This window comes from Clytia hemisphaerica, unplaced genomic scaffold (genome assembly GCF_902728285.1).
Source record: "Clytia hemisphaerica strain Z4C2 unplaced genomic scaffold, Clytia hemisphaerica genome assembly, whole genome shotgun sequence".
Taxonomy (NCBI): domain Eukaryota; kingdom Metazoa; phylum Cnidaria; class Hydrozoa; order Leptothecata; family Clytiidae; genus Clytia; species Clytia hemisphaerica.
Window position 1 is genome coordinate 230652 of NW_027103644.1, and position 16279 is coordinate 246930.

At 37.6% G+C, this 16279-nt stretch overlaps 1 protein-coding gene across 1 annotated transcript in view; it reads right to left on the reverse strand.

Moving 5' to 3' along the window:
* The window catches only part of LOC136802875 (TBC1 domain family member 30-like), a 33962-nt gene extending 30782 nt beyond the window's left edge, over positions 1-3180 (reverse strand). Inside the window, exons 1-4 of the mRNA XM_067059631.1 lie at positions 2391-3180; positions 1697-1861; positions 1383-1444; positions 1048-1113 (exon numbers count right to left, since the gene is read on the reverse strand). Of these exons, the coding sequence (XP_066915732.1) occupies positions 1048-1113; positions 1383-1444; positions 1697-1861; positions 2391-3123 (1026 nt within the window). The 5' untranslated portion in view covers positions 3124-3180. The remainder of the gene's footprint in view (positions 1-1047; positions 1114-1382; positions 1445-1696; positions 1862-2390) is intronic.
* Positions 3181-16279: the final 13099 nt, after the last annotated feature.

Below are 16279 nucleotides of genomic sequence, written 5' to 3' on the forward strand. Positions count from 1 at the left end.
AAATCTGTAGATTCATCGTTGGTTCAGCTTTAGGGAATGTGGGTTAGAAATCGTACACCTGATTGTCCTCACACAGCTTTTCACAAGCTCGATCCCAACAGAAGAAGATTCGATTGACCGGCCAAAAACTGCAGACACAAGTTTCAAGTATACGATTTTGTGTCAACAATCGACTTGAAAATTATACTAGATTAAAAAATTTCAAAACTCTCAAAACGTTAAAGAAAAATTTGATTCAGTTTTCAAAAAGGCCGTTTTCTATTTTGACATTGTTGAGATATTTTTGATTTTCTCAATATACATGATTCATACTTGAAAGATGAATTCAAAAGTCTGTAAACAATGTATGAATAACGGAGACACTGCCTCATTTAACATTTAGATGCATTGAGATACATCACATCAAAATTTTATACAATATTCGGTAATTTTATTCTGGAAATACAAGAGTATCTCTTCTTGCGGCTATGGGAATGAAATATTTAAAAATGTGAGCCTAAAATCTATTTTCATATTGAATTTTTTTTAGAAATAAATGTTCGGTCCATGCAAGATTTAGTACTCCTTTGAGACAGTTATAATTCGATATGATTCAATAAGGGATAAAAACAACAGATTCTGAATTGAAAACAATAACGATTTAAGATCGGCTTCAAATGAATTTCTTTAAGCGAACCATCTGACTACGAATTATTACACAACCAAACTTCCACTCCTTAATGAACCTCGCTTTGGCACAAAACTCGCTCCTAGGTCCCAAAAACAAAATAAAGTAGAACAGATCATTTTGCTTTTACCGAAGCCCTAGTTGTTCCTCTATAGATATATGGGGAGAGAGGTAGGGCTTCAGGGTACCGTGACTTAAGTTGAGATAAAAGATAACCCCTGGCTCGGGTAGTACGATTGATAACAAATCAATACATTTTCCAGAAAGCCAAAAAAAAACAGATAACCGATGGAAAATGAAGAATACGAAGGCACGTTAAAGCGGAAAGGAAACCAACAAAATATTTTCAAGCGAAACAAGAAAAGAAAAACAGTTCTTACCCTCTTTCTCCACTCTGCAGGTATTCCACCAGGCATTCGAGCAACTGCTTTCAATGCGTCAATCCACTGAAAAAAAGGCGTGATACAAAACGTCGCCGCAAGTAATATAAAGTAGATCTAGCACTCTAGATGCAGTTAAACCGCTATCGACTAGAGGTGTCATCATTAGGGTAAAACGTTTTAAAAAACTTTGATCAAAGATATCAGTTGGCCGGGATTGCGAAATTTGGTGTAAATAAAGCCTAAAGGCGCAGTCACGTTGCTATCTAAATTTATTATTTGATAAATTGAAAAGGAGAAATTAATTTCCGTCCAAGTTTAAAGATGAGCCTTACTTGACGAAATCCTTGCTTGCCAGGTCTTGGAATGAAAGAAAACCTTATGCGAGTGTCCACACCTAGAAAAACCAAAAAGTTTTCTTATTTAGAAAGGTAATTTTATGGTAGTATGTATTTAGTTTATCATTGATATCAAGAAATCTCTGTATAATGGGAATCTGTGTATTTTCGAAGAAAAAATATAATACCCTGTTATGAAAAAGCGAAAGTAAAATGACTTCTTCCATTTAAAATTGACTTTTCTTCCTTCAAAAATACACAAAGATGCCATTCCATTAGATTTTTAAGACATATTGTATTCATTGACTTACGTCTCTTTTGTGATCTTGCCTGTAAGAGAGCCGTCAACACGTTGAAATTCTCTTGTATTTTATGAGCATTTCGATCACGTTGTTTCAACAATCGAACGAGTTTGGAGTTGAGCATACTGATCCCACGTTTCAACTCTTTTACCATTCGCTCCAATTCTGTTATTTCTGTTGATAGAAAAGATTCTTGGAAATTAGCAAGAATTGTAACATTAAATTTTCCGCCATCTTTTGGATAAAGCAGTATATATAATAAAATTAAAATGTTCAACTGACCTACCAACGCTCCTCAAAAACCTAAACAGTCAGTTTGTTTGACAACAGACAAGTCAGCAACGTAGATAGGACTTTTGACTCAAATTATACTTAAAAAATAAGCATCTGATCTAGAAATATACTCTCGGGTATCTAATAACCGTCCCGCCGCTAATTAATTTCCACCCAGGACATTCTTATTGCCCCCCCCCCCCTCCCGCTTATAAAAATTTTGGGAAAATATTTTTGAAAGTTCCCTTTTTTGCCCTAAATCTGCTGTATAAGTCTCCTTTTCAAAAATTTCCACCCAGAACATTTTTATTCCAACCCCCCAGCTTATTAGTTTTGAGCATTTTTTCACCCAGCCCGCTTATTCCCAACCACCGTTTATTGGGCACCCGAGAGTAGCAGTTAGTCATAAATATTTAAAATGTTATGGTACCTTTAGTTTCGAGATAACTTTTATCAAAATTTTGTCTTTCATCATTTTCAAAAGCTGATGCAACATAAATACTACTCATGCTGGTTGTTGAAAGTTCTGTGATATCACTGTCCAGTAGATTATGGTCATCGTTGTGTTGGTATCTGTCGTAAATCTCAAATAACAGTCCATCGACAGCTGTCTTGGATTTTGTAGGAGAAAACCCATTATTTAGGTTTGGGTGTGAGGAGATTGTTTCCTCACTGGAGGTCGAGATGGATGATTGGTTCAAAGGTACATTCTTGTATTGGAGTGGTTGGTTTTGTAGTTTTTGTGGTGATCGATTCCTAGCCTCGACCTCTTCAGTGGAAGACGAAAATGAGGCTGAATTCTGCCATTTTAGAACATCACGTCTCGACTTCAAATCACTCTGAGAAAGAGGCTGTTGATGGGCGGGATCGTTCTTTTTGAATGTAAAAACATTAGAAGAAGTCCTACGTTTTACTTTACGATGATTTCTTGTATTGTAAGGATCGAAACTTGATTCCTGGTTCGACGAGTCGGAATCTGCATCGCAAACTTTGTCTACATCATCACCGTCATCTAACCGTACCGGTGAAAACACACCACTACTATGGCTATCATGCGAAGGTGAGCTGTCTTGTCGACGAAATTCTGAAAAATCTATTTCCTCAAATGTTGCAGATGTAAATCCAGTGTCATCGTCAATCTTCTCTGGAATCATATGAGCCATGGAATATGGTTTGTATCTTTAATAAAGCATTGTTTAAAATTACTTTTAGTCATTACCTAAAACAAAACAGGGAAAATTATTTCATATAGTTAGACAATTTGTATGCTATCCACTAAATTAAATAAACTCTACTGTATACTGTCTGATGTCTAAGCTAAAAGGCGCATTAAATTTAATAAACAAGATTATCAATCATTTATCTATATATTAATAGCCGTACTGTGTGTGTCATTTTGTCGCAAGCAATGTTTTGTTCTCGATAAGTTTGTCTTGATTGATTGACATCGGATAGAGCCTGGTTGAGACTTTATTCAGCCTTTGTTTTGAAATTTAAGGCACAGCTACATTTAGTAATTTTAATTTCTACCCAGCTTTACCCGACCCTGTTTTTCTCTTTTGTTTTGTTTGAGGCATGCCTTGTTTGAAACGTTTTCGAATGTATTTAACGATCGTATTAATTAATGACATTCGAATTATTTTCAAAACAAAAGTTTCTTTTATAGAAAAGAACATTTCAAATGTAAATCAAAACATAAAAATTAAAAAGTTTGTCGAGCAATAACAGCATTCCAAAGGCGATAAAAAGCCAGAGAATAAAATTAGTTCACCTCTTTCTTCATATAAAAACATTCAGGTGGTTGATACTGTTAAAAACTGTGTACGTCATTTTACATGTTTAAATTCCAAAAGTTATGACAAGGGTTAAAAACTAGAACAGTGCTCACATCACTGGATAACGACCGCCTTAAATTTGATGAAGAATTCATCGGTTTAGACAATGATCCACTTCGACACTCTCGTTTGCGTGATTTAACTTGAAAATATGGATATTTTTTATAAGCATTGCACTTATAAGCATATCTAGGCTCAGATATGGGGAAAAATTAAGCATATGGGTATAGGCCACATTTTTGGTACACTGTCCCTTCCGTTACGTTTTTAAACTTATTCCGGTCATAACTAAGAAATCAAGCCAAAGTACTCAAAACTTTTAACTTTTTTGTGTTCTATGATAACATGCCCCTTTAAAAATAATATAATGTGACTATCTATAAATGATTTCTGCACCTTTGAGGTCCCTTTGAAGTCCAAATATCTCAATTTTTCTTTAAAAAATAATAAAAAATTGAACTTGATCTTAATTTTTTTTTCTCTAGGGCATAAAACCTACTCAAAAAGTTAACTTCATTCACATTATCCCCAAAAGAGGAGACTTTTGCATCAGATTTAATCATGATATCGTGTATCTATTACCCAGCAAGCAAATTTTTCTAAAATGTACAGTTTGGTACCCTGATTTTGTCCCTTCCGTTACGCTAGTTACTTTTAGTCAAAATTACCTAGTCAAGTTTACTTTTTGGGCCTCTTCCTGTCAGTTTATCATTGGGATGTTCCTAGATTCCATTTTCATGCTCTCATCTAATTTCTAAGCTCAGTTTTTTCAAAAATTGTGCCTGAAATGGGAGATGGAGATGGAGACCAAATTTGTCCCTTCCGTTACGCATGTATGATTTGGAATATTTAGTCAACTGATTCGCAATAATCATTTTCCTTTGGTGTAGTTTCTATACCCATAGGACTACTTATTTTCACAGAAGCATTTCTGAATTAGAATTTGTCTCATGGAGATAATGTGAAGTGAATCTTGTTGTCCCTTCCGTAACGAATGTCCCTTCCGTAACGAATGTCCCTTCCGTTACGGCATTTTTTTATAAATGCTAATATAATAAAAATTCTGAGACTTTTTTGTTTTTTCTGTTCAAAACTAAGGTATTTGAAGACATTAAAATGTGTTTCAAGCTGAAAAGGTTTGAAACACTTCAATGACATTTGATGAAAAATAAGCAGAAAAGTATCCCTTCCGTTACGCTTTTATCATTTAGTTGGTATTTTAGGATAGTATTTATCATAGTAATCATAGTTTTGGTAGATTTGTTAGACCCTTTGATTAGCTTCCTTCTATTATACCTCAAAAAAGATGTTCCATTGTTAAAAATAAGTTAAATATTAAAAAAAAAATGACATATTACAAAATGATTTACACATCAACTGATAATTTGTCCCTTCCGTTACACAAAATACACTCTACCGTCAACTTGAAAAATATTTATTCAAATTTTATCAGTGGGATTGATTCAACAACTCTGAAGAAGCATTTTTCAATAAATGTCTTTCTTGAAATTGCAATATATAGGGAGAAACACCTAGTCTCCATTGGTTTATTGATAAGGGTTAAAAACTTGACCGGGTGACAATTACAGCTACAAACCTTTTATAAAACAATGTTATTGAGGGGCACGCAATTGATTATCATGGTAGAACCATTACTTAATACAAATAAATAGGTGTACCAAAAATGTGGCCTTTTATACCCATATGGCAAACATTACTTGAGCCTACGAAAAATGTTTTTTTCCTGATTTTGGCTTGAATTTTGAGGATTTTCAGTATTTCCCTAAATTTGTGTTTTAGATTTAAGCATCCCCTCAAGCATTTTTCAGCCTTATTAAAGCTTTGAACCTAAGCATCTCTGAGCCTGTTTTCGGAGTTTTGTATGCTTATAAAAAAAAACATGTATAAGCTAAACTACTATGGCAGTTCTGCTATGTTGCTTGAATAGATCAGTGATTTTGATGAGCTAGTATATTTTGAGTTGTTTAATCACTTGTGGTTTGAATCAGAAGCTGATAAATACTTTAAGTTTTTTTATTTACTTAACATTTATCTCCCTAGCGGGGCGCCACAGCATGTTTTTCATCTATTCATGATTAACATCGTTATCTCCGATTAAACACAAACAGTCCTCCCGAGGGGAACCAAAGGGGTTGAACAGAGACATGGCATATCAGTGATCATATCAGTTCTTCGAAAAATAGTGCACACGTAAAATAGGAATAGACTACGAAAATAAAAGGTCCAAATCCAAGTGTGTAGTGTAAAAGAAAATAGATGTATACAGGATGAAAGACTAAGAAGAGAGAAAATCTGAGAGCGTGCGCTGGGCATGCAAGCGCTGCGACAGAGGCATGTGGAGGTACAGATAGATAGCATCTGATTTCCAGTCACCCATCACTGCAATCGTGTCAAGTGGGATCCCAGCCTCTAATGCAAAAGAGGCTCCTCCACGCCGAAAAGAATGTGAGCCGTACTGAGACGAGGAAAGGCCAATGTTGGAGAGATGGTTGCGGAGAGAAAGCATGAAGTCTCTGTAGGTGAAAATCCTATTTGAGCCATAAAACGAGTCCCTCCAACAAAAGGCCTGAGCTTGGGGTCTCGCCCCAGGGGTCAACTGAAAAGCGTGGTTTACAGCCGAAACAGGAGAAAGGGGAGAAGACATGGTAACCAAGGGTATAGTAACAGTGCGTTGACCCAGCTGCATAGTCTTGCTCCACCTGACCCTGATGTAAACTGTAGAAGGATCCAGGGTGAAGTCAGACCTGACAAGAAAGGTAGCTGGGGAAAAATCCTGATGGGAGAGAGGGAGGAGGTGACTCTTCCTAAACAAACCAAAAAAGGAAACAAGGCAAATAGCCCAAAAAGAAGCGTGCTTGCTGTCAGAAAGTTCCAAATGCTGCCGGATACGGTAAAGAATATCAGTCATAATAGGAAGTCTAGGCACTGGAGGGGATCCATTGGTGCGTTTGATACCTTTGAGAACCGAGCTCAAAAACCAATTATCTGCCAAGGGATTAACCAAACCATAGTCCTTGTGGAGTAGGCCAACATAACTAATGTAGACGCAAACTGACTGGGGCAACAAAAATCGAGCCAAGTAGGCAGCATACAAACAAAGATGCACTGTAGAAACAGGAGCGGGTGAGATGTCCAGCATGGAGCAAAAACGGAGGTAGGTCTTACGGTGAGTACGATAGGCCTTGTGTGTATTGGGGGCTAATGTAGCCTGTCGATAAAACAAAACATCGTTCAGGAGCGAAGACGCCATGTCTTGCCCTAAAAAACAGATGAGAAGCAGAGGCTAGAGTGAAGCAGCCCCACCAAAAAGAAAAACGAGCAAGGGGACATGTGCCCCAATGCTGCAAGGTTCACAGAGTTAGGACCGTACCAGTAGAGCAAATGTTGAACAAAGGCCTGAAGATGACAGGGAAAGTGGAGAAGTGAAATGTGGTCCGCAAGGACATTAAGTTTACCAGGAACATGAAACACCTTGATACTAAAGTTGAAAGTAGCTGAGAGCCAAAAGGCATCTCTCAGGTGGGACATCATGTCTGGATCCTTAGTGGTACCTTTGTTCAACATTGCTACCGCTGCTGTGTTGTCGCAGTGAACGTGGACCACCTTATTCTGAAGAAGGGGAGCCCATCGTTTCAGGGCAAGGACAACACATAAGGCCTCCTTGTAATTGATGTGAGAACCAGAAAAGGGTGGGTAGTCAACCAGGAGGTTGGAGTAGAACCAATCTCCTTGAAACTCAGCTCCGATACCCGTAGAGCATGCATCAGTATGTAGGTCAACAACCGGGCCTTACCTACAAAGTAGGTAAAGTGATCATCTCCTGTGAACTTCCACTTTAACCCTAGAGCATCATGGTTGGCCGGGTGTACAGGAATAGACCTGTAAGCACGACAAAGGTCAACTTTGGCAATAAAATAGTCCTTCCCTATCAGTTTGGTGGCATCACTTAGGGACTGAAAGGACTGCTTTTCAACAGAAATGTAGGAGTTAACTCCTTTGCCCGGAGGCATTGAACAGTCATGAATAATGCGAATGTCATCAGAATCTGGCTTTGGAACAGCTCCAAGTGCACTGACAATTGATGGCTTAGAATTAACAGCGACATAATTACCGGCCACAATCTCCTCGAGGATAGCTTTGTCAACTTTCTCTTTAAAGATTGGACCGGGGGCAGAAGAATAGTGTTCTCCATCTCCGCTGGAGTGATAGAAGAATCTGAGGGCAAGAGCTGAAATCCATTTTCGACCCCTTCGAGAATGAAGGCCCGATCCGGATCATCTCTAAGTTCCCTTTCCCAAACAGAAAGGACAAGCGGAGATGAAGACAAAGACAATGGAGAAAGAGGTCATTGGCCCGGAGGACCTACCTCTAAAGATGAGTGAAGGCACCCTTGGTGATTCTTCCCACAGGCCTGCGAACCAACTTTCCGGTTGCAAACATGGGAGTACTTACAAGGGGACCTTTGACAACCTTTTTTGCTGTTGTACAACCTGCATATTTCTTCCCCGTTTGGAAGATGTGCAACAATGAAGGATTTCAAGTTGCCAGACTCGCCGGGGTTATTCGATGAGTTACACCCAGCCCCTGACGCAGTAGATTTCGCAGCCCAGCGCGGAATAAGAAGAGCTTCGTGTAGGTGACTATGATCAGTACTCCATGGGTAGCCATATGTGTGCTGCAAAACTCGAAATTCATCATCATAATGCAGCACAGACTGCCACGAGTATTTAGTCGCCAGTTCAAGAACCTTCACAGAGTAGGCAAGGTATTCCCTAATCTCCTGCATGGAGGGAAGCTTACTTGAAAACAAAAGTTCATAAAAAATTCTAAGGTTAGCTATGTTAAATTGTTCTACTGTAACAGACGACAGTTTCGGTTTTGTATCTTGCAGAGAAAGTTTTAGAACACAGTTATTTTCACTTGCAAACACTTTTTTTTCTTCTGAAGGACGTAGCCTCGAAACAAAATCAACTATACAAAGAGGCTTACCACGAGTTGGATCATTCGTTCTTGTTGGACGTAGCAGGATTTCGCTTTGGTTGATTGTTGGACGTTGAGGATGGAGAGTGGATTGTAAATCAAGATTCTGTTGGGCCCCCACTAAAGGTGAAGGGTTTACAGCAGACGAAACGATGTGCGGAAGGACGGATGTTGTTGTAGTTTGGGGAATCCGAAGGAATGCTTGATCCAATCCAATAGACGTTTGGGGGATTCCCTGGCGGGCGGTTGAGATGGGCACTAATGGTGGAGCTGATGAAGAAGGGAGGGCGTTTGAAGATTGGGCGGTTGAAACTCGAGAGGGTGCAGCTTGTCTACTGGCTCTCAAACAAAGAATTGCCAGTCGTTTGCTTTCAATTTCTCCAGCCAAACTTTTTTCTTCCTCCTCGATATCATGCCTGAGGGTTTGTTCCTCATTTTCCAATACAGATAGTTCTTCCCTTAGCATATCAATTTGGCTATGGGCGGCAGGAAGTCCACTTCGCTCATCCAAACTGGCAGATCTTCGATGTAGCTGCCGTGAATCCCTTGTTTTTGGACTGGATTCAGGCGTAATGTTTGGTGGTGAGGCTGATATCCCTGTGCAATTTGGTCCAGGTATGCCAAAATCATGTCTTACTCTTTCAATGTGACACCCAGGGCATTTTGAAGCTCTGGAAGATCTGGATTCAGTAGACTTTGGTGACAGTTCAGTGGAAGACATATTGATGGATACAATTAAGGATTAGCAGCAATTAAAATCAGTAAGATTGTGATGATAGTAGTTGATAAAGTTAGCAAATTATAAAAACAGCAGTACAGCAAAATGAAGAACTGAAAAGGACTGGCCAGGTACTAGGGATTTATGTTAAAAATGGATTTTTTGGAATCATAAACTGATTACCCCTTCAAAATGTGCCAAAACATGTATAATTTCCGAAAAAGTCGAACAAATTTGGTAGAAACCTTTTTTGACTTCCCTACTGGGACCTTTAAGGCCACGCCTACCTCGGAATCTCACTGCTAGGTTGCCTAAAAAAGAATTCTCAAAAACCTATCAAGTTACCCCTCATTTGAAAGGTAATTTAATGTAGATTAAGAAAAACATCATGACTATGCATCAAAATGAAGTGATAAGGTTGTAGAGTACATTACATTGCTCTTGAAAGAGGCTTTTTTAGTGTAATTGTGTAATGTCTTAAAAAATTCATACTTTTACAATTAAAATTCATACTTTCATTATATATATTTTTTGGAAGACCTACATGAAATAAACATAAGTGCTTATTTTCTACTGATATCATACATTTTGAATCTACAGGATCATTTTAAAAATCTAAAAACTATAAAACTAAGGATAAAGGAGCTTTTTGACAAATAAGAAATTTCGTTGCTCTAATCGAGAACAGTCGAAGTCCGTCAACCTTATACTATCCAAAAGATATTTTACAGAGTTTGAAGGGTACTTCCTTGCTATTAGATTTTAAACCTAATAAATTGAAATTGAAATATTTTTGACAACATTTTATCCTCACAGTTCCAAGATATTGGACTGATTTTAGTTGCAATTACTTGGTCGACAGATGTCCTAATTATTTCAACTTTTTCAGGGAATGTCCAGTTGTGTCTGCTTTTATCAGTTCGTGTCATGTATGAAACTGTTACTGGTTGAACCTTTTCTACTACTCCTAAATGTCATTTTGTCTCATTTCCAATACCTTCATGCCAAAAGGCAATAACATGCTCCCCAATATCACAAGTCATTGGACTTTACTGCTCCCCAATATCACAAGTTTTTTGACTGTATTGTTTCATCCCCTTGACCTTGTAAAGGAGAGTTGTCTTGAGTTCCAGTGTTAGTGATTTACTATCATCCCTCTTACCCACAATTCCATGTATAACATTTCTAAGATCTCCAATAGTTGTCTAAGAGAATCAACGTGCAATACTGAGGTAAGAGCTCAAGTTTTCAACATACTCTTTGTGGAGAGGTTGCGATAATCTTTTCTCAAACGAAAGACTGCAGCTGTTTGCTTGAGAGACATTCATGTATTTTTGGCATATTTCACTTCATTATACATCATTTTTGTTTATCATCCAAGTTTGTTCCTACGTACTTCTTAAGTAATTTCTTCTTCTGAGTTATATGGGCCTGAGATAAGTCTCCAATAATGAGTACTTTTTTGACTCTTCACTCAAACTTGCCTTTTCTTTTTCAGTAAAGGCTTCAGTTTTCTGCTCCTTGACTTTATCCGCCTATTCAAGTTTGATTACCTTGACTTCTTTGGAGGGTTTTATAAACTTTTGAAAGTGATTTGGATTTGTTTGCTCAAGAATGTCATGTTTTTATTGAGTACCATTTTTTTCATACATGTACTTACTGAGCTCTTGAAAAAATACTGCTACCATATCCTATGACAAAAAGTCTGATTTACTCAATTCTGTATGATTTTTTTGAAAGTATTGATCAAAGTATAACGATTTGGATGGAGAAATGATTGTAAGAGCTTAATATACTCAACATGCGTTTTTAGAGGGAAAATCACAAAATGACCATCTTTTGACAAAGAAAAAAATCACTCCTAGGGCGGCCCCTTTTGTCGGTGGACCCTAAATACCCGAGGGAAACCAAAAATGGTTCCTACCCTAAAAATTGATGTTTTTTCAAGTATTTATAACCTTTGGCACATTTTAAGAGGGTAATCAGCATGATCTGTTCCTAACATAAATCCCTACAGGTACCCTGTTCTGCTATATGTATGGGAGTCTGAAAGAGAGGCTAAATGGGAAATCTGAGCCCAACAGGGCAGACACAAATCAAAACAAACTGATGTATCTAAACTCTGATATACCTACATATATCAGACACAAAAATGCTTTTTTTATCTCCGTAGTAAAACGCCACACATTTCAGAAAACCAGCGATTCTACAAATATCTCAAATTTGTCTCAGCTGCTCAAACCTTTAACCGACAAAATTCTCCAAAATGTGCAGAATAGGCATGAATAGGCGAGTCAAATTTAAAAATCTTCAAAAGGATAGCACAGTTGTGACAAATTTTGAATCCAACTTTTTTACCTGTATACAGCTCGGAAGATTAACCGCCTTCGGCGGTCGAAAAGCAATTTAGACAGGGGGGGGTCTTGCAGTTACTCCTTGACACTATGTGGAGTAACTGCAATTTTGGACATTTTCTACAGACACCACCACCCTTGCAGTTATTCCATATTGTACTAACTGATTTTACCCTCAAAATTGGTGTATACCACCCCCAAAAGTGCCAAATTTGGCAATTTTTTCACTGAATTCCTCATTTTTGATACCATTTTACTGGGTTCGTCTTATTAACGACCGTTCAAGAGTTAAATATCTCAATTATTTTCCAAGTTTGTTAAAATATCTTTCATGCCTTGATTGAAGAAAAAATTTTGTGATTTTTTTTGACTTTTGAAAAAAATGTTTTGAATTTTTTTTACTTCCGGAATTTTTAAAAACCTAAAATTTTAAGTGAAAAATTGAAAAATGTGCTCACTTAGTACACCATATCCTACCAAAATCGACAATTTTGGGCTTAGGCACCACCCATGTTGCAGTTAGTCCACTGGTGGAGTAACTGTTTTCCCAAATTTTGGTTTATATACCACCACGGTAGTAATTGTCATAGTGTTTATATAATAACTGCATGACCCCCCCCCTGATTTAGAATTGACTTATTTATCTTCTTAAATCTGATAAAAACAAAGTTGCACTATTCTTTGTGGCTTTCCCGCTTTTTCCTGAAGAATTGTCAATACAATGGTTTTTTTTTTAATATCCTCACAAAATTTCATTTTTCACGCAACATTTGGTAATTTTTTAGCAAGTGACCACCCTTTTTTGCAGTACTTTGAGTACTGAGTGATTTCATCCGATTCACATGGCACCACCACAGTACTAACCGGCATAGTGTCATGTACTAACTGTAGGGAGGTCAGTCGAAATTTCAAACTCATTTGCAAAATGTCAAATCATGTTAAACATGGTTTCAGCCCCCCCCCCCAGAAATCTGAAGGGCACCTAAGCCAGGTTAGTAGTAGGGCGCTAATGTTTTGCAATTCTTTGGGGTTACCTATTCATTAAGGGTACCTAGCTGTCTTGATGGAGGCTCTGGGGGCTGGTTATATTTTCCAAATCGAATATTTCAAAATATTTCAAATTATTGAATTTTTTTACACCACCACCTAGTTTCCCATTCAATTTTTCTTTCGTTTCACATCATGCCATCTTAATTGCTATATTTTTCTAATGTGATTGTTTTGATTTACAGCCGCCATCTTTATAGCATAACAACAAAGATCATTAAGATTTTAGGAATGACAAAAGAACCTCTCCATGGCACTGAAATTGAAAGTGTTTCACAAAAAAAATCCTTGCGAGAAGTTTGGGGTGAGTGTGTTTTTCCGTAGAGCGAGCCACAGACCCGGGGCTCACCATGCCATTAACTATCCCTTAGCACATTACACTCGAAACTATTTGATTATTGTAAAGATTTTTTCAGATTTGGAAAGAAAAAATATTTATCTTCTTAAAATGTTAACCATCAGTAACAATGGTTAAAAAATCTTGTAAATTGATTAAAGGAATATTTAGCATTTTAATTTTAACATTAACTGAAATTGTGAAAAAAGTAGAACGCTCTAGTCAGCTAACGTGGTACATTTCGAAAACTATTAAACTATGACAGGAAAATGCAAAAGATTCAGGTCAATAGCTGTCTTGGGTGGCTAGCGCTTTTGATTTTAGTATCCCCGGTAAAAAGTCTGTGAATAAGAATTTTGAAAAAGCGCGTCTGTGAGTACTCATTTTCAAATTTTTGAAATAACAAAAAATCACTTTCTTGATAATTTGAAGTTGGAAAAAGAACTGTGAATGGTCCTATCCAACAGCCCTGCCTGAATCAGCCCAAATAACTGTTATGAAAAATCTTTGTGTTATTTTAGTGTTTACAAACATTCCCTCTCCAAGTTGAACAATAAACTATTGCAAGGACTCTCAAAACAAAACATCTAACAAGATGACTATGATGTCAAGATGTCAATTACTGTAATGTGATCAAAATTAAGTGTGAGTTGTAAAAATAATAACCACTATTATTCTGAATGTGTTGCTTGTACTTAATACGTTAACAATTTACCGTCAACTGCTCCAACTTGGGACTATCTTACGCAACATGGGACGGCCATTCCACCACCATTTCACCGAACCTCCAAAGTCATTTGATTTGAGTTTAATGAATCGCGTATTAAAAAATACACGATTCCTCTTTGGCACCAAGTAGGCTTTTAAATCGAAATATGAAAAAAATCTGTAGTGTAACACGCGCTAATGTGAGCGTTCGACGTCACTCGCGCAGCAAGTTACACACTTGCTATATTTTTGTTAATCTCATCTGGCGGTAGGCGTTTAGGCGGCAGGCGGTTAGGCGGCAGGCGTTCTCTAATTCTCCATTCGGCGTCCGGTCATTTTTAATGAAAACAAAAGTTAAAAAGGGCACGCTATCAGTGAAAGTTATCGTGACATGTTATGACAGAAAGTATAATTGATAAACTTGGTGGAGTTATCAAAACAAATTTGTTGTCAAAGAGATTTAACAGTAAGTGAAAATACAGGCCAGATATCAACAAGTCCCATGCAGTTACATCAATATGCCAAAAACATTTTTTTCAACCACCTTCACTTCAAGATAGGCCACCATAGAATGAACTTCCTTTTATAGGATGAACCATATTCATGTGGCTTTCAGCCTTGCACTCCATCACAAAGCCTATTTGAGATATTTTACTAACTAGCCCAGAGAAAAATTATAAACCTTTATTATTTGAATGCATGCCTTTTAAATACTCAAATATAAAAAAATTAAAACATTTTAACTTGGTCATTAGTCAAAAAAGTCATTAAAATTGATTAGCCTCTGCGATGGAGTATTGATGTAACTGCCATGTTGCGTACATTCGCCCCAAGTTGGAGCAGTTGACGGTATGTAATAAAAAATTACAGTGAAATCGGGTAACTTGCATCAGTAGAGGTTAACATGCATAGCCCTCAAATGAATGACCTGGCTGGTCATTAAAATACAAAATTAAATCAAAACAAAAATGGTAGAGTCAAACAAAATCCAAACACCGGACATGACCAGTCCGGTGCGTCTGGTGTTTCTTAATTTTTTGTTTCTTAATTTTTTGTTTCATAAATGTCCGGCGTCCAGAATTCCCTGTATGCAACACCGGACTGACACCGGACTTATTGCGTCCAGTGTAGCGAAAGGATACTTTTTGCCACCGGACAAATACACCGGACAGTCCGGTGCGTCGGCAGGGTCCTAAAAGAAGTACTGTAAGTTGGGCGATGGGAATTTGATGTTCTGTTTACCGTCGACCGCCCTCATGCTCTTGAGCCGCCGCTCAAAAAAGTTCATTATTTCTTAAAAACTCATTATTTTCTTCTTTTCCTGTGCCAAGCTATCCAAAACACTCAAAGTGAATCAAAAATAACATCTTCGCTAACAAAATGAGTAAAAAACATGGTTCCAATCACGTCCGCGATTGGGGCAGGCATTTTTTTAAGCAGTGGGTTGCATCAAGGGCGGGCGTTTTAGAAATTCGCGTTTTAGACACGTCTCGAACGCGTTTGAATTTTCGCGCATGTCATTTTGATTCCGAAAGTGAATGCAGCTTGATTTCACGGTGGAATTCAACTTCGTTGGAAGCACCACGTAGGAATAATGAATAATGAATAATGAAATTTTTCCGCATCAAATATTTTTTGAAACGCGACGGTAAACAGAGCATCAAATTCCCATCGCCTTGGTGTAATGTCAACATCCCTCATCTATTTTTTTCTCAAAAATCCTGCTTTTGTTACAGCCGCAGCAGCAGGTGCGAGCTTCAACCACCTCCCTACAAACTGTGTGCTTGACCCCGTCCCCCAGCTTATTCTATTGGCCTAATCACACTGGAAAAAGTCCCCATTACGACATCACGCAAACGACTTGTTGGGGGCCTCTTATCAGACTCAATCGATATCCAATCCATTGATTGATCAAAGATTATCGATAACATAGGAAAAAGTTTTCAATTGATCGAGGGTGGGCGTCTGGTTGATACCGTGAGTGGTCCTAAATCCGACAGCCCTGCCTAATTCCGAACCCCCAAATAACTGCTATGAAAAAAACTTTTATGTTTACAAACATTCCCTCTCCAAGTTGAAAAATAAACTATTGCAAGAACTCTTGAAACAAAACATCTAACAAGATGACAATTAATGTGATCAAAAGAGTGTGAGTTGTAAAAATAATTACCTCTCAATATTATTCTGAATCTGTTGGGTTGCTCGTGTTTAAAACGTTAACAATTTTGTAATAACCAGACGATGTCAATCGAATATCAATTGAACGTAAAATTCTGGGTAAAATTCGATTGATTCGATTGATATTCGATTACGTTCGAT